This window comes from Eptesicus fuscus, chromosome 11 (assembly GCF_027574615.1).
Source record: "Eptesicus fuscus isolate TK198812 chromosome 11, DD_ASM_mEF_20220401, whole genome shotgun sequence".
NCBI lineage: Eukaryota > Metazoa > Chordata > Mammalia > Chiroptera > Vespertilionidae > Eptesicus > Eptesicus fuscus.
In genome coordinates this window covers 66,525,672-66,545,004 of record NC_072483.1, presented here as the reverse complement: position 1 = coordinate 66,545,004, position 19,333 = coordinate 66,525,672, and the positions used below count along the sequence as shown (strand labels likewise).

Below are 19,333 nucleotides of genomic sequence, written 5' to 3'. Positions count from 1 at the left end.
CTACTGAACAATATCCTGCAACTAGTATTGTTGTGCATTTATCTTTATTCACAAGCCAATATAAGTATGTATGATAAATTCCAAAAAGATAAATTCCGGTTTCAACAGGTACATGCACTTAAAATCCTGAAGGTCAAATTGCCTCCCATTGATACTGCAGCAATTTATATCTCCACCTTTACAAGCCAACTATAGCATAGCCACTCCCTGTGTGAACTCTAGAATCTCTGCATACACAGGCTGGTGGGAGAATCCAGGGCAGGACGATCTTTGGTTCAGGAACCAAATTCACTCATATGGAACATAAGGAACAAAGGAAGTGAAATTTAGGACTCTCTAAACCTTCATAATAATAATAAAAAGAATATAATACAAAAATAAACTTAGGAATATCAAGTAAGATAAATAGAAAAAATCCACACACATATATTTCAGTGTGTTTTCAGTTATTATTTCAGGTGATGCTCTCAAGTGCATGTGAACTAAGCTGGATAAATCTTATCATCTTTACTTCAATCAGGATAAACTGAGTCTTGGATAGGTTAAGAGATCAATCATTGTCACAGCCAAGAACCAAGACTTCTCATTTCTGAACACAAATGCCTTCTACTCCTGACTGATAAGAAGAGGAGAACAGAAAGAAGCTTTCTATTTGATTTGCTTTGATAACTTGCATCACAGAAATTGGATTGGGTGGATCCAAGCTGGAGAGATGGACAGATAGAAATGTGTTCACTAGAGTGATTTAATCCAGCCCAGTTGTCTTTTAAGATCGACCTGAGTTACAGGCAGCCCATTGAATTTCCCAGAAACATCTGAAGTTGGTTTTTAATAACTGAGATTGTTAGATCTTATTACAGAATGTTCTAGGCTTATCTTACTCCAAAGTTAAAATTTCAAATTTAATCTTATACTTCTTAGTAATTTAATTGTGAAGTGGCCCAGCTGCTTTCTGGCCCTCTCTAAAAATGTTTTTAAGAAAGGATTATATTATAAAATAAAAATATCTCCAATATCATTTGGAGGCAGTTTGCTAAGCAGTCTTGACTGTAAAAGATAAAGGAAACCTTAGAGTTCATCTAGTCCAACACTTCATTTTACAGATGAGAAAACTGAATCCCAGGGAGCTACTTGATTAAAAATATAACAAAAATAATGCATTCAATAAAGTGAATTTTCAGCATGCCATCAGAGCTAATTCATGTACTTACCCCATATACAAGTTGCATAGAAAAGATAATAAGTATAAGTGACCTAAAAAAAAGCAAAAATGCAGATGAATTTAAACTGTCCCTTTTCATGCAAACCACAATAAATAAGTAAATAAATAAATGAATTAATTCTAGAAAACTTCTCCTTATATTTAATAAGCTGTTGACACCAGCTGATTGTCATAGGTGACAAGATAAACATTATCCTCTCTCTAGTGGTCTTCATTACCTTTTCCCTTATAATCAGTCCAGAAGTACTCACATCCCTTAGTGAGGTCCTCATTGTGCTGGGTACCATGGAGACACTGAAGGTGAAGCCTGGATGGTTAGATGAGTGAAGGAAAATGACTCTCAGAATGAAAACTAGAGAGGAGAGGCTTTGCTCAGGAATGGTGCAAAGACAGTGTATGCTGAATGGCATTAAGGAAAGCCAGCTAGAAGGAGGTAGGAGGGAAGGAAACCCAGCTGGACAGGGAGATAGTTTGGAAGGCAGTGGAAATAATATGGACTAGTTAGGGAAGAGTTAGGTAGTTCAGGGTCTTATTATTGAGGCAGAAATCTAACTGGAGTAACTTTATTATTATAAACAAATTTTAACAGAGGAGAGATGAACCAAAAGGGACCACTGTATGGACTGAATATTTGTGTCCCTCAAATACATATGTTGAAATCCTAACCCCAATATGATAGTATTATGAGATGTGGCCTTTGGGATGGAATTCGGTCAAAAGGATGGAATCTCTTGACGCAGAGAGCTCTCCCACCCTCTTTCCACCAAGTGAAGATACAAGAAGAAGGCAGCAGTCCACAACATGGAAGAGAGCCCTCCCCAGAATCCACCTTGCTGACACCCTGATCTTGGACTTACAGCCTGCAGACCTGTGAAAAATAAATTCCTGTTGCCATGCAGTCTATGGTGTTTGTCAGAGCAGCTGGGAATGACCAAGGTGACCACTAAACATTTACAATTATTGGTCACCTTGAGTGTGTTCAAGAGCTTCTATATTTACCCTTAAAACAGCTATGATGGAGTTGGGGCTTCCAGTCACATCATCCCCAAGGCTGGGAGAAGGGCCCCAGCCTGGGCCATGAGTTCTCTGCCACCCTATCCTTTGTTCTGTGTAGTCATCTCCTCACTGAACCCTCGCGTCCTAAGTGAGCCTTCCTTCTCCACCCTCTACTCTTTTGTCCTGTGCTGAGATGCTGGTAAATACCACAGACACCCACAGAGTCATGCCCCTGGAGGAGGCCCTGGCTGGACCACAGGAGACAGGGGTGGGTCTAGCCACACTTACTGATTCCACACTGAAGTCCCCCTTCTCCCGACCCTTCTATTTGAATTCATGAAAATCCCCAAAAAGACCAGGTGGGCATTTCAGTGAAGCAACTAAGTGAATTAAGAGAATAAAAAAATGAAAGAGGCATTAAACAAAGTAATAAACTGTTTTCAATCAAGTTAAAGTATTTACAATCATTGTTTGTTAAGTGGCTCTGTACCACGTTGGACATTTGTAAATAAGGACAGGTTCCATCTTATAGCAGTTCAGGCCTCCATATATATATAAAGTCTCCTTAAAACTGTAGCCAGGATATGTTTTTTCACATTTTACTTGAAAACTTTTCATATTTTTCATTATTTAATGTTCCTCTGCCTTAACTCCCAATGTCTTTTTTAGTCACTTGTAACAATATCATATTAGCTTCCTATTGCTGCTGTAACACATTACCCAAACTCAGAGGCTTAACTACATAACACACATTCATTATCTTATGGTCTGGGGGTCAGAATCCGAAATGGGTCTCACTGGGTCTCACTGGCAAAAATCAAGGCGTTGGCAGGGCTGTGTTCCTTCTGGAGGTGCCAGGGGAGGCTCGGTTTCCCTGCCTTGTCTGGATTCTGCCTGCATTCCTTGGCTTGTGCTCACTTCCATCTTCAATACCAGCAGGGGCAGGTCCAGTCTCTCTCTTGCTGTATCCCTCTGACCGCCTCCTCTTCTACCACATCCCTTCTTGGACTCTCACTCTCCTGCCTCTTTCTCCTACTTCGTTCGAAGGGCCCTTTTGATTATACTGGAGCCACTCTGATAATCCAAGATAATCTCCCCCTGGAAAGGTTAGCTGATTAGCAATCTTAATTCCACGCGCAACTGTAAGTCTCCCTCGCCACGAAACAAAACATAGTCATGGGATTAGGATGTCCACTTCTTTGGGGCTATGTATCCTGCTTACCACACTCGTGAAATGCGTTGAACTAACTCTGTTAGTTATAGGGACTCTGCTGCTCTGGACATACAGGAAACTTTTTGCTCTTCAAACCCAGCGTGTAAGAGCCAGAACCTGCAGCCTTTAAATGTGCACCTTCCCATTCAGTAAGAGTATGTGGGTGCAATTCAGGGAGAATAGAAAGGATTTGTGTTTAATAATAAAAATGAGATGCAAAATGGCAGGCATAACCCACAGATTTCTGGAATGACTGCCTTTTTGACACATGAAGCATTCATATAATTCATACCTATAAGACCAACATTGAGCCCTAGCCAGTTTGGCTCAGTGGATAGAGTGTTGGCCTGTGGACTGAAGGGTCCCAGGTTCAATTCTGGTCAAGGGCACATGCCCAGGTTGCGGGCTCGATCCCCAGTAGGTGGTGTGCAGGAGGCAGCCGATCAATGATTCTCTCTCATCATGATGTTTCTATCTCTCTCCCTTCCTCTCTGAAATAAATAAAAGTATTAAAAAAAAAAAAAAACCAACATTGAGTGAGCATTATTATTGAATAAAAACACCGAGGATACTCACCAGGGCTTTGTGGCTAAGAGCTTGAACCACCTGAAAGAGCACCTTCCTAACTCCATGTGCATGGCTTACTGCACAGCCAGTCTGAGTCCTTAGTCTTCTCTTCCGGATGATTCCCGTTCATAAGTGAGGTTTAAAGTCTGTACATGGTGAATATAAACATATCCCTTAAAACACAGTATGGATTATAAGGTTGAAATAATTACTTTCCTTGTCCATAGTTAGTGATAAAAATATTTTTTGAAACAAAACTTCAAAAAAATTTATATAATCTTTTCTTAGTGGTAGTTAAACTGAATAAATAGCAATTTTTATTCTTAAAAATAAAAATATTCTCAAATTCCTTATATGTCAAATATATTTTTGAGAAGTAAAAAGATGTATCTATATACACATATATACATAAAATGCTTGCATAGAAAGTATTGCTTCATTTCTCTAAGTGGGATTTTCTTCTATTTAATTGTTTTTCTTGAAAATCCAATTTAAATTCACTTGAGTGCTTGAAAGTAGGAAAGGAACCCTCTAGTGTAGAAATACATATTTTGCACATATACAGCAAATATATGTAAAATATTTTTATGTAAAATGATACAACTAATTGGAAACATTTTGATAGTGCCTCAAAAAGTTAAACATAAGAGTTACCATCTGACCCAGCTATTCCATTTCTAGCTATATAACCAAGAGAATTGGCAATATATGTTCACACAAAAACTTGCACATGAATATTCATAGTAGAATTATTCAATAGTAGAATTATTCATAATAGCCCAAAAGCAGAAGCAAGCCAAATGTCCATCAACTGATGACTGGATAAGCAAAATGTGCCATATCCATACATTGCTTTTGGCCATAAAATAAAATGAAAGACTGATACATGCTACAGCATGGATGAACCTTGAAAACACTATGCTAAGTGAAAGGAGTCACATACTTTATGATTTCGTGTAGGTGAAATATCCAAAACAGGCAAATCCATAGAGACAGAAAATCGATTAATAATTACGAGAGGTTGCCAAAGAGGAGAACTGGGAGGTACAGAGTTTCTTTGGGGCGATGGAAATGTTCTGGAATTAGATAGTGGTGATGGTTGCACAACATTCTGAATATACTAAAAAACACTGAATTATAAACTCTAAATAAGTCAAAAAGATGAATTTTATTTTGTAAACTTTATCTCAATAAAATAAGAAAGACTGTTTTGACTCAAAGAACTTAAGACTTTGATAAGATAATTTTGGCTCAAAGAATTGAAATGTCTCATCTTAAAAACTGGCTTCTCTGAACACCAGAATTGGGTAGAGAGAAGAAAATTAGGAGTGTTGAATATTACAAGCTATTTTTAAATTTCTGGGTAAAATCTGGATAAGCTAACTCAATGCTGTATTTATGAGACTAGTTTTCTAAGTAAGTTTTCTAAGTAAGTGGTAGAACAACATTCCATGATACAGTTTCAAAATCAATAGAAACAGAATCTCTTTGAGTGCCCAGATCTTTTCCCATCCCTAAATCCATCATTTTAAATAAAGGCTTTTTTAGTTGCATTCTAGAAGCCAGTCTCAAGAAAACAAATTATTGTTTTGGAAGGAATACATGAATTGATTTGAATCATTTAAAATGTACTTGATATCTGTAATAATAAAAGCATAATATGCTAATTAGACTGGACATCCTTCTAGATGATCTTCCAGATGAAACTGGGGCTATGAGGGCTGAGCCCCTTGCACAAATTTCGTGCATTGGGCCTGTAGTTTTAAATAAGTAGAAAGTATAGGCAGAAATTAAAGAAAATCAGAGATATTTGCATTTTTACCCCAAAAGAGATACATGATGCAATTATTCTCTATGTATAATTGTGATAAAGGGGGTACAAAAAGGGATTTTATTAAAATAGAGTATTGCTATAGTCATCTTTCAGAGTAAGAATGGCTTATCATGGATCATGGTCAAAGAAACCTAGGAGTTTCTTTGTACATTTTAATTGAGTTGCTGGATGGCTGGACAGATGGATGGATGGACAGATGAAACAATCTGCAGAAAACCTAACTGGTCTCCCCATTAGTGGGACTGCCCAATGTGAAAGGACACTGATAACAACAAACAGACATGAATAGCTATATGGGGAGTACCCAATGCATTCTCATCACCATGCACTTAGTTATCATAGATGGTCTATGACCACAGGGATTTCATCTTTGTTTTTAAGTTCATTTTTTATTACAGATGTCCCCTATTTCCCCCTCTCCCCCCTCCACCTAGGCCCCACCCCATCCCAGGCCTTCACCACACTAATAGGTCCAGAGGCATGGATGCATGGCACAGACTTACAGATCTCAGAGGTGAGAGGGGTAGGGTGGATGGGAAGAGATTAACCCAAGAAATTATATGCATATATGCATAACCCATAGATACTCTCAACAGTGTGGTAAAGGGATTTCATCTGTTTTTATTCACGAATTTATCCCCAGTGCCATAATAATGCCCGGAATACAGTAAGTGCTCCAGGATGTATTTGTTGGATGAATAAACTTGCGGAAGACACTTTGGGACCTTCAGAATGTGAAACCAATATATTAAACAGGAAATGTAAGATGAGGCTAACTCTGAATACAGGTGAGGGAGTGGAGGAAGGGAGAGGGAGATGGAGAAGAACCATAACAGCTTTGGGGGAAGTGAAGAGAAACAAGCATTTACTGACCATGTGTAGGATTCTTTGCCAAGTGTTGTTCACATCAAGTCACTTTCTTTTCATCAAGTTTAGTAAGAAAAGTATTATTTCCATTGTACAGAAAAAACAAACTGGATAAATGCAAGTAATCTGTGCAAAGCAACAGAGCTAATAAATAGCAGAACTGACTGTAATACATAGCCCTTCTCCCACATGTCCCCCGGCATGGCAGCCTTCAGACTTTTCTGTTCTCATACTCCCCATAAGAATGTTGAAAAACCTATGCACACTAACTCTTCTTGTTTTTCAAGTTCATATCTAAAAACTTTCATCTTCTTTTAAATAGTTCCAAAGAGTATAATTTGGAACACTGTAAATGATGACCTATAAAATAAAACTGTTGCAGAACTATTTCAGGTGTGGCCAAGGAATCATAAGGCCATGGCAATCAATTTTCACCACCATCAGTTTAAAATATATGTGTACAAGTTCTTTAACAACAGAAATTCTATATTAATTTTCTTCTTGAATTCATATTTATATTCTCTTTCCCCACATACACCCTAGTGCAATATAATTTTATACATGAAAATCATATTGATCACCCTATCATACTTCTCTGCAACAAAAAATTATATAAGTGGAATATTTTTATATCCTATGATCACAAATCTCTACGTCTTAAAAAATGTATTTCTCCTGGATTGGCTTATCATTATGATGATTAGTAATATGTCATTCATCAAATAAATTTAAATTTTGATAGACAATTATTAAATTAAAAGTGAAATTTTATTGGAATTGTAGTTGGTAATGAATGAATGGGGCTTTTTTGTATCTCCACTTAGCCCTAAATTAATAATACTTCTTACTGGAATAAGAGAGGTTCAACAACAATCCTACTTCTGTTTTAATTTTTAAAGCTGTAAATTCTAATAAAATGTATTCACAAAAAGTAAGAAGTTGTGAATAAAAAGCATTTGTTATACAAATGTCATTAAATTGTATACCAAAAGCAATATAGACTTTATCATCCAGAATTATTTTGAGTGATGTTTCAGCCTTCCTTCCATTGTGATGACTGCAAAAGTTGGGAACCACCTGGTCCGGAGGACGTGGAACCCAGGAGGTAGAACGCTTTCCATTCTCAACACTGGCATTTACACTGCACATCACTTAGCCCCATAAACAGTCCTTATACTCTGGGGCAAAGCAGGATGGTAACGTTGGGGATGGATGGGGCCAGGGGAATGGGGTAAGGATATGTCTTTCTTTTAAAAAGTAGAGGAAGGACCAGTGTGAAAGAGGAACTTAGAACCTGGACCATTTTCAGACAGAACAATTCTTTTTTTTTTTTTTTTAATATATTTTATTGATTTTCACAGAGAGGAAGGGAGAGGGATAGAGAGTTAGAAACATCGATGAGAGAGAAACATTGGTCAGCTGCATTCCGCACACTCCCTAATGGGGATGTGCCCACAACCAAGGTACATGCCCTTGACTGGAATCGAACCTGGGACCCTTCAGTCTGCAGGCTGACACTTTATCCACTGAGCCAAAAGGTTAGGGCCAGATAGAACAATTCTAAGAAAGAATATATATAGCAGTTGAGAATCTAGAAATTGATTCCTATATTTAATTGTCCAAGCTGCCTGCATGAATCTTAAGAATCTTTTTGTCCCCCAAAAGTCCATGTAGCTCAGTTTGAAGATCTCTGCCCTGAATGAGCTGCCAAAATCTCCTTGTTCCCTGGTTCACCTAGAGTGAGCCTCAGATAACTATCCCACAGCCTGTCTAGCCTAAATCAAGCCAGACTTTAGGACTGTCCTAAGCTGCAGCAATAGCTAAGCACAGCCCCATCCTCTCTCAGCTGGACACTGTGAACAGCATTGTGCACTACACTCTACAGTCCACAAAAGGCTGTCACACTTAATCCACAGCAATCTATGAGGATTTTATTTGTTGCAACTGCCTGTGTTAAGAGCATAAACACTTTTGTCTCAACCAAGCTTTTTTTTATTCTGAAGACGAAAAAAAGGGAAGGCCTGCATGACAGTTTTGCAAACTCAAAGACCTAAAGTACCCACAAAGGATGGTCTGAAATGAAAACTTGAACTAAAAGCAGTTTATAGTAGATAGTCACGTATCTTCCCTGTCAAAGGTCAATCTTTACCTTAACTGAGCCTATTGTCTTTTTGCATCTACCATAACAAGCCTATCAGTAAATATCAGGGTTAACTTGTAACTTCCCTTTTTCCGAACCCCTCAGGGCACAACCACAAGTGCCTCGAACCAGGACTGAGACCATAAATTCCTTCATTGTTACTGTTAACTATCCTGTACCCACCTAAGTAAAAAGAAGTATTTGTCTATCATTTTACTTTTTATCCAATCCCAGATGTTTCCTTGCTTTGCTTTCTCCTGCCTCTCTAATCTAATACCAATGGATTTCATGTAACCCATTTACATCTCCTCCTTTGATTGAAATGTATAAAACAAGATGAAAAACCACCATTCTCTGGAGCATTATTCCAATACGTTGAGATTCTGCTTCCCAGCAATTGTCGACAGTTTGGCTCAAATAAACTCACAAAAATTCTTTACAGGTTTGAATGTTTTTACGTTAACAATTCCATCAAACAAAAAATACCCCATCACGCAGAACAGCATCCCTCTAACCTATCATCTCACAAATAAGTGGCTGTTATCGCTTGACACTGTGTTTCCAGTGGAGTCTGTCACTACTACAAACACACACACACACCAAAATCTCTAAACAATCCAAAGTGCTATGCCATGAACACATATGCAAACGATAGCTTTGGAGAACTGCCTAGCTAGGAAACTTGTGCAAAAGTTGTGTGCCTTTCAAAGAACATCATTTATTTTGCCCACTTTTATTCCCAAGGCAGAGGTGTTCTCCATAGACTGATTCATCCTAGCCCTGTCAGCCCGGCTAGGTGGGGGTGACCAGGTTTTCATCACCTGATGCTGTTTCCCCAGTCACATTGACATGTTGGGGATAACCACCTGACCAACCTAAGGTTTGGCTTAGTGACACTGAACTCTGGCTCTGGGCTGGAGGATGGTGCCGAAAGATAATCTGGATCAGTCCACTTGGAAAGCTGTAATTAGGAAACTGAGAGTAGAAAGGAGGATGAGGGAGGAAGGATGCATCCAGAAATGCCCTAAGGTCGAGTAGGACATTAGAAAATGGGGCCAGGTCAAGGCAAAGTACAAGCCTTAATTTAGAAGGAAAAAAAAAACACACACACAGATATGCAGAGTAATCATAAGCAGCTCTTTTCAAGAGAAGAAAATGCAAAAAGATAGAGTGTTTCATGAGAGGACTGAAGACTAGCTCATTCCCAAGAGCTATTCCTGGTGCAGCCTTAGAGTCAGTGCCTGTTACTTGAGCAAACTGACCTGGGCAACTGGTCCAAAGGCCGTGACCCATCAGGGAGCTCATCTGGAAACCCCCAACAGAGGGAAAGTGAACTTAGGTGCCCTGGGTCTTTGACATCCCCCTTGCTCACCAGCCCAAGTGACGTCCACAGGCGCTTTCCCAGTATGTATTTACATCAGTGGTTTCCAGCATGTATATTCAGTAAATAGTACTGTTCTCTTCTTCCAGCTCCCTGAGGTCATTTCTCTTCTTTTTTAAAAAAATATATTTTTATTGATTTCAGAGAGGAAGGGAGAGGGAGAGAGATATAGAAACATCAATGATAAGAGAGAGTCATTGACCAGCTGCCTCCTGCCCGCCCCGAACCCCACCCCACTGGGGATCGAACCCGGAACCAGGGCATGTGCCCTTGACCTGAATCGAACCTGGGATCCTTCAGTCCGCAGGGCGACACTCTATCCACTGAGCCTAACCAGCTAGAGCAGGTCATTTCTTTTCTTATGAAAATTTTTGGATTCTAACTCCACTGAGAATATCTTCCAAATGCTAAGCCTGGGAACAAGATCTGAGATATTCCAAATCACAATCTCTACCATGGGGAATGTGTTTTCTCTGCAACCCAATCTTGAAAAAAATCACACTCTGCTGGGGTTCTCATTGACTGGGGAGTTGGGGTGGGCAATGGCCAAGATTGGAGGACCAGATAAGCTGGAGACTGAGCAGCAGAATCTTCTGCTAAAAAGGTACCAGAAGTATAATGTCTTCTCTTTTCCCAAGTAACATTAAGTCTGCATTCTTTTTAATAATAATGTTTTTGTTCTTTCAGAGAAATAACTTCCTCTTAACTCAGTGACTACATGTTCTTTTCTTTTAACCTTCTGACACTGAACTATTTGAAGACTCTCTAAGGCCAGATTTTTTTAATGGTTTGAACACCTACTTGTATATACCTTTTTCTTTCCAAAATAGAATTCCTAAAGGCTAAGATTTGGCAATAAATAAATAAATAAATAAATAAATAAATAAGCAAAGGGCCTCAAAGGCTAGAAAAAATGCTCCCTGATAAAGAATGGCATGCCCTATCTACCTTAGAGGCCGACATCTTTCAAGGTTTACACATTCCTTGTTAAGAAATCATCTGCCCCTGGCTGGGTTGCTCAGTTGTCTGAAGTGTGGTCCCATACACCAAAACAGTTCTGGGTTCAATTCCTAGTCAGGGCATGTACGTAGGCTGTGGGTTTGATCCCTGGACGGGGCATGTATGGGAGGCAACTGATCAATGTCTCTCTCTCTCTCTCTCTCTCTCTCTCTCTCTCTCTCTCTCTTTCTCTCTCTCTCTCCATCACTTTCTCTCTAAAAATCAATAAAAACATATTCTAGGTGAAGATTTAAAAAAAGAGAGAGAGATCAGCTAACCTTCTCCCAACATACAAGCTGGTTGTTGGTTTTGCTCTTTCTAAAATCCCATATCTTTCAGTTGACTCTATCTGCAGTCTTTCAAAGACTTCAGGTTAGTTTGAGCTTTTTAGTAAAAACAGTCAATCTCACCAAACATCACAAGGTTTTTAAAGTGGGTCATGAATCTGTGTGGTCCATGAACCACTGGAATGTGACTGGAGCTTCATATTCTCTAAGAAGCAACAGGGATAAACTTGAGAACTACTCAAGTAAATTCTTGAGAATGACTCTGAGTTTCAACTTGATTAGAATGTTGCTGGATTGTGGCCAAACCCACCCCCACTTCTCCTACCCCCTTGGTTCAGTTGAATTGTTTAGGAGTGCTGCAGAGTTCTCAGTTGACCTTGGAGTTGAGTTTGCTAGTGTAGGGCCAACTGGACCATATCTTAACTAATCCACCACTCTCCCAATATTGGCTTTTCTTATCATATTGTCTTTTGCCGTCTCCTCCCAATATCAACAGAAAATTTGACATCATAATAATGTTACCACATGGGAAAGACACGAAATGATAAATGCTCTAAAAACATACAACTAATTTTCAAAACCGATGGGCCCTTCATTTCCAACTCAAGAATGACATTTTGACTCAGAATGCTGCAGGTCTCTTGCCAAAAACCTAATCCTCAGGTTTCTCTTGGTCTGTGATTTTCCTGGGCAGGGCTAGAATGACTCTATCTGAAGTCTCTGAACCTTTCAGACCTCCAGGAACTGCCTTTGGGGTGAGCTCTGGCAGTAATACCCTGGGATCCCACCAGACAAGGCCCATCCTCCATCCCACAAACACAATGTGAGGTTAGCATTTGTTTGCCTTAGAATTAGATGATGACTTCTTCCCTCCTCCTGAGAGACTGGCTGCCTTCCTCTCCTGGTGCCTTGTGCCCTCATGGTTAGGGATGAAAGCAGAGCTCTAGAGTTAAAAATATTTGTGTTAAGATCTTGATCACTTAGCAGTGCAACCTGGAGCAAATTCGTAACTCCTCTGGGATCTTGATTTCGCAGTATGTAAAACTAATACCTGAGAGAATTGAATGAGTCTAATTCTATTGCTTAGCATAGTGCTTGCTCTGTGGGGGCAGCTCAATAAATGTTTATTTCCTCCTTCCTAATTCATTGTAGAGTAAAAAAGACCTCCCAATAAGTTTTAGAAGGAATAAAAAGTTGGGAATTGGGGCAAACCCTAGGCAGACTTGGTATGGAAAGATAGGAAGAGAAATAAAAAGGAAGACTAAACTATAACAGTCAGTTTTAACACACCAGGAGAGAGAAATTAGTGAGAGGTATGAATCATCAGTTAGTTCAGAAGAAGATATGAGAAGAACAATTCTAATGAGAATCAGAATTAACCTAAGCTGACTGAGAGGACACTAGGAAAAGATTGGTATTTGATTTAATGAACCAGAAAGCTGGCTCTTTCTGCTATCGCCATTGCTACTGCTGATGCTTCTCCCCCTCTCCTCTTCTTCCCCACCATCAACCTAGTCATCATCATCATCATCCCAACATAAGAAATTATGATGAGCAGCATTTTCAGAAGACTACTTATGTGCTAAGCATTGTGCTAAGGGCTTAACACAGATCTGTAATCTTGCAAATAACCCTGAGGTGAGTGATATAATTACTTTTTTTTTCCTGCAAATAAGTTACATAGTCAGTAAGTGAAATTTCCAGGATTCAGTCTCCAAAGTTTCTTTCTTAACCACTACACTACACAGTTTCAAAATTCATGGAAATTCATGAGTGAGTTCCAAGGATGTAATGTCTGGAAGCATAGAGTTAGCCTTCAATATAGTAATAGCATTAAGAATCTATAATAATAAAAGCATACTGTGCTAATTAGACTGGACGACCTTCAGGATGTCCTTCCAGACGAAGCTACGGCTGCAGCCAGGGGCCGAGGCAGCCTCCACAGCGGGGACCGAGCCCCTTGCATGAATTTTGTGCATCGGGCCTCTAGTCCATTATAAATGCAATGATACACTATGATCCAAAGACGTTCTGTTTCCTGTGAATCTCAGAAAATTTGAGTTCTCATGTGAAGTTCTATATATTTGGTACCTAGAAACTCCTCTAGGACAGCTGGATCTTAAAGGCACCATTTCCAACAAGACAATGGTACTGACGAAAGAAATGTGTGTATGAATAGAACAAAAAAACCCAAACTTGTGATTTTGCATGAAGGTGCCAAAGAAATGTAATGGAGACAGAAAATCTTTTCAACAAATGATGCACAAAAAACTATATATCCATATAGAAAAGGAACCTGTCATCAACACCAAATTAACTCAAAATGGATCACTGACCTGAATGTAAAAAATATTATAAAAGAAGAAAACAGGAGCAATATTTGTCACATTAGCTTAGATGACATTTTCTCAGAAAACAAGAAAAGCACAAACCTTATAAAATAAAAAGTTTATACATTAGATGGATTTCATCAAAATAAACACATTTGCTTTTCAAAAGACACCAACAAGGAAATGACAAACCACAGAATGGGAGAAAATATTCATAATAAATAAATCTGGCATGGGTCTTGTATCCAGAATACATAGTTACTTTAACTCAACAGTAGGATAGAAACAACCATTTTTATTTGAATAGTCACCTCACAAAAGTTCTATAAATGGTTAATAATTATGTGAAAAGATTCTCAACATCATTAGTTATCAGGGAAGTGAAGAGCACATTGACATAGCACTGCATAAGTACAGTATTAGAATAGCTAAAATTTAAAAGACTGACAATACCAAAAGAACACGCCACAAATATATGGAGCAACGGAACTCTCATACATTGCTATTGAGAATGTAAATGATACAACTGCTTCGAAAAACTGTCTCTTTTATAATGAAACATACATCTCACATATGATCAGCCATTTTACTCCTAGGTATTTATTCAAGAGAAATAAAAACACATGTCCACACAAAGCCTTGAACAAAAATATTCATAGCAGCTTGATTTGCAGTAGCCCCAAACTGGAAACAATTCAAATGTGCAACAATAGGTAAATGGATTTTTTTTAAAAGTGATATCCATACAATGGACTACTACTCAGCAATAGAAAGGAACAAATATTGTTCTGCAGAGTCAGAGAAGCTAGACACAAAAGAGTACATACTATGTGATTCCATTTACATAAAATTCTAGAAAATTCCTACTACTCTACAGAGATGAAAACAAATCAGTGGTTGCCTGGGAATGGGATGGACAGAGGGATGACTGCAAAGGGGCAGGAAGCAACTTTCGGGAGTGATAGGAAGATCTGCACCATGATTGTGGTATTGGCTTCACAGAGTCAATGCATCTTACAAAACTCCTTGATTTAAGTACTTTAAAATGGGTGCTGGTTTCTGCACAAAATTATAACTCAATAAATTTATATTTTAAATGTCTCAGTCATGTTAAAAAATAATCTGTTTCTTCCCTCAAAGGCCTTGTAACCCAGAAAAGTAAAATACGTGACAGTTTCTGTGCTATATAATAAAGGTTTGAACAAAGGTCTTCCCAGGGACCATGACCTTTGATCTTTGACTTAGATCTGAAAACACAGGTTAATTACACCATACAGACTACAGGGGAGGTCCCTGAAGTGGAGGGAACAGCAAGTACAAAGGCATGAAGTAAGAAAGTGTATAGAGTGAACCTAAGAAGTATGGGGCGAAACAGGAGAGCTTTTAGAAGTTGATTTTGGACCACTCTATTCTAGAAAGTGTAAAAAATAGCTGTAAAAGCAAAGAAGAGCTCTGAAAGCTTTAAAATAAGCAAGTGACATGATGTATGTGATGGGCATTACTAACGATCACCAAATATTTCCAGGAATGTGGTAGATTTCATTTCCCTGCCACTTGCAAAATGAAGCATGGTCACATAACCACTTTGGCCAATGAAATGTGAAGGGAAATAGTATGTGTCACATCCACATGAAAGCTTCTAGAGCAGTTTTTGATTTGGCACATTCTCTTCCCCTTCTGAGGTGATCAGAGAAGAGCACGTTGAGTGAGACTTTCCAGGAGGTTTCTGAGAGGCCATAGTAAGCAGAGCTCCTCACCTTTCCCATCCCTCTAGATCCTGTGATGAGCATGTTGCGTAAATGGAGAAAAAAAATGTCTTGTTACTATAAGACTGATGCTTAGTGATTGTTCGTAACTGCCCCCAAAGTAATCTAACCTTCCTGAGACAATGTGCAGTTTTAGTGGAACTCTGACTATAACATAGATGATGGATTTCACAGGAGAGAACTTGCAGGGGAGGCTACTGCAATCCACAGTTGATACGTGCAGGCACTAAGGCAGGGCCATGAGCTCAGAAAAGAATCTGGAGATGTAATAGCAAGAACTGACATGTGTTGATAATGACTGAGATTCTAAAAGAACCTAGGGGTCAACTATTCTAGAGGTGTTGAAAAGAGAAAGTTCTTACAAGAAGAGGAATGACTAAGTGGGGAGGGTTAAGTAAAACAAGATTAATTTTAAAATTAATTAAGACTAAATTTAACCTTTTAAAGAGGTTAAACAAGGAGCTACAAGCAGTCTGGCAAAGTGCAACTCGTCAAAAGCAGAAGCACATCCCTATCCAAAGAAAGATCATGAACTTTGGAAGAAAACAGACCTGGGTGTGAATCCTCAGTGAATCTGTCAAGTCATCCAATGTCATTCATTCAGCAAATAGTACTAGTAACCAACTTCAATCATTCATTCAGCAATTGAACACCCAAAAGGTCCCTGCCCTAATGGGGCTTACATTCAGGTGTAGGGAAGCCAACACTACATATTTCAGCATTGTGCAGAGAAGAGACATGATACTGTGATTATGACAAGGAGGCAACAATAATAATATAGGGCTTGTCAAAGACAATGACCACTTCACTTTGTTCAAAACCCTTATCTGGCACCAAAGTCAAAGGTAGAGATTTCTGTGTCCTTTGTACATACAAAGGATAGTTCATTGACCACAAGGGAGCAAGTGGGTTGTGCTTCACCCTTTTCTACTGAGCTGAGAACATCTCTATCTTGTGCCACCATTTCTCATCCACCTTATCTTCCTTTATGCAACTGGAGGATCAAATTCTACTATCGATTGTTTTGTGAAGACCCTGGACAAAGGGCTTCTACTGGATCATTGCATTAGATTTCTGTAACTCCTTGAGGTGGGTGCCATGATTATGCCCAGTGTACAGAAGAGAAGACCCAGCCCAGAGAGGTTAGGTCACACTATTAAGTTTGGAAAGGATTCAAAATTCAGAGTCTACTGAGGAGACCAAGCTCTTAACCATGCTTCCTCCTTACCGTACAGGGTGGGGGAAAAGTAGGTTTACAGTTGTGAGTACATAAACCAGAGAGTTTATTTTGTATTATTATTGTATTATTTTCCATACGAACAAGTGTAAATCTATTTGGTCTCCCCCCTTCTCCCATATTTACATCACAAGTTTCTCTCCTGCTCTGTTGTGGCATCAGAAGTGAGGTGCAGTTGACTGCTCCTCCCACTTCAAAGGTGATAAAACTAAGTCTGGTCTTTCATCAAAATGACTTGGTTTCAGGCAAAAGAAATTAAGGTCCAAGTTGAGAAATCTTCTGGAATTCAGCAAAAAGGAGGAGCACTTAACACTAACTTTGAGATTATTTTGCCCCCCAGAAAGTAGTGTTAGTCCATGCAAGATTATCACACGCCACTTGGAATTCTTGGACACCGTTATTTCAACAGAGCCTCTGATGTCCTGTCTACCCAGGATGGCAGGAGAAGGTTCCATAAGAACCTCCCTGTCAATAGGAAGATGCTACTACATACCACCCTGCAATATATGTGGCCTGGGCACACGGAAGTCTTAATAAAGAGTTTAATATATATTTCAGAAATATATAATCTTAATAAATACAACTTTTACTTATATTTTTAATGATGCAATAAATCTTAATGAAGATGTAATAATAAAAGTCCATTTATTATTTTCCTAAGAAGAGACCCTGATTCAATGCAGCTAACTTAACTGAAACATGCAAGTAAAACAGTGGCTCTCAAACTTGGTTGTAGGTGGGAATCTCCCGGAAGCTTCAAAACAAACTGATACCCGAGTCCTACCCTGGAAAGTCTGGTGTAATTGGTTTGGGATGAACTAGGAACCAGGGGTTTTAGAGGCTCCTTAGGAGATTCTAATGCACAACCACAGTTGACAATTGCCGGCATAAAAAAATAAAAATAATAATTAAAAAAACAGAGGGAAAACTACAATATTCACTATACAGCTAAAAGGAAAAGGGGTGTGCCTTCATCCACCTACTGTCAGGGTTTTGTTCACCTGCATAGGTCTAATACACTATCAGACCCAATTCTAATTGAAGCAAGTGGTTCTCAGGGACCAAACCATATATTTCACAGATGGTGTTTGATGACCAGCTGCTGCAGATGTCAGCGACACTGCTCCCACACAGGGGTTCCCAACCTGGAGAAGAATTCAGGTGGCCTGTGAACTTGGATGGAAGTAAAAGTGACACCTCCAGCTTCACTGGCTTTCCTGGAAGCTCAGCATTTCCTTGGGCGATGAATACGGGCAACAAAACTGCAATAGTATTGACAGCTCTGGAGAGTTTGCAGCCACTGGTGTTTTCATGTCACATTCCAGTTTTGCAGTCGTCACTACTTTGAGATTAAAGTCATTTTAATAAATCTGTTATCAGGTCTAGGCATTCAATGCAATACTAATGATATTCGTCTGTTGTTATATCATGGCTTTAACAGTCTGATCATTGTGTTCCAGTAGAACTGATTCTGATTTAATTGTGTTTTCTGTACTTAAAAGCATTATTCTGAGAAGGGTCTGGATGCATCCCCAGAGTCAGTGGCACAAGAAAGGGCACCAGCCCTGCTTTGAAGAGTGTGCCCTGACGAGCCAGATAACTGCACGTTTGCATCCAAGGCCACCTCACCAAGGGCACCCGGGGAGGGAGACACCGGGGACAAGAGATGGCTCTAGGTTTCCCCTGCACTTCCGCAGATAAGGTTTAGCCTGAAAAGCCAGTTCAACACAGCACAGAATAGGATGGGCATTCTCTTTCGCCTCAGCTGCCTTTTGCTCTTGGCATTTCGGAGTGCCCAGACTGCCAGGCTGGTGGTAACTTGAGCCTCCAAATTAATCAAAACACACAGCGCCCAGTTCAAACCCAGGCAGACAAGCCAGGGAGCCAGACACGTTCTCCTCTGGTAACCCCCAGGCCCCGGCTGCCCCCCCCCCCCAACCCCCACCCCGCACGCCCCACCAGAGATGCCAGATTTCCTCCACGGCCCCCACCGGCAGTGCCTTAGGGCAGTGACTGCCCAGACTGGGTCCCGGGCGCCTTACCTCAGGGGGCCGCCCACAGCGCCGGGAGCCGCCTCATCTCCAGCCGGCGCGGCGCGCACCTCCAGGCTCTGCCGCGCCCCAATCCCGCGCGACTCGACGCAGCGGCCTCTCCAGGTGCAGGCGGTTGGAGAAGAGCGAGCAGCGAGAGAGCGCCGTCGGGAGCTGGAGCCGGCAGGCCCTCTCCGGTGCCTACACCCTGCGCGCCTCCCACTTAATCTGGGCACGGCCGCTGGCCACTCCCTTCACTCTGCTCAGCCGCCTCCCCATCGCACCCCCCCCCAAAAAAAATTCCCCACCTCCGCCCCGCACCCCGCCCCGCTCCGCCTCGGCTCCAAGACTTTGGGAGCATCACTCCCTTCGCCCCTTACCTTGGACCCTCGCCCACCTGCCCCGCGGGCGCGCGGCCCTTCCTCGCCTCCTGGGCACGACGCCCAGGTCGGAGGGACAGAGCC

At 40.3% G+C, this 19,333-nt stretch overlaps 1 protein-coding gene across 1 annotated transcript in view; it reads right to left on the bottom strand.

Annotated features, from left to right (window-relative positions):
• Positions 1 to 19,058, bottom strand: part of COL4A4 (collagen type IV alpha 4 chain) — a 108,289-nt gene extending 89,231 nt beyond the window's left edge. Inside the window, exons 1-3 of the mRNA XM_054722994.1 lie at positions 18,882 to 19,058; positions 4,008 to 4,144; positions 1,212 to 1,254 (exon numbers count right to left, since the gene is read on the bottom strand). Coding sequence (XP_054578969.1) covers positions 1,212 to 1,254; positions 4,008 to 4,069 — 105 coding nt within the window. The 5' untranslated portion in view covers positions 4,070 to 4,144; positions 18,882 to 19,058. The remainder of the gene's footprint in view (positions 1 to 1,211; positions 1,255 to 4,007; positions 4,145 to 18,881) is intronic.
• Positions 19,059 to 19,333: the final 275 nt, after the last annotated feature.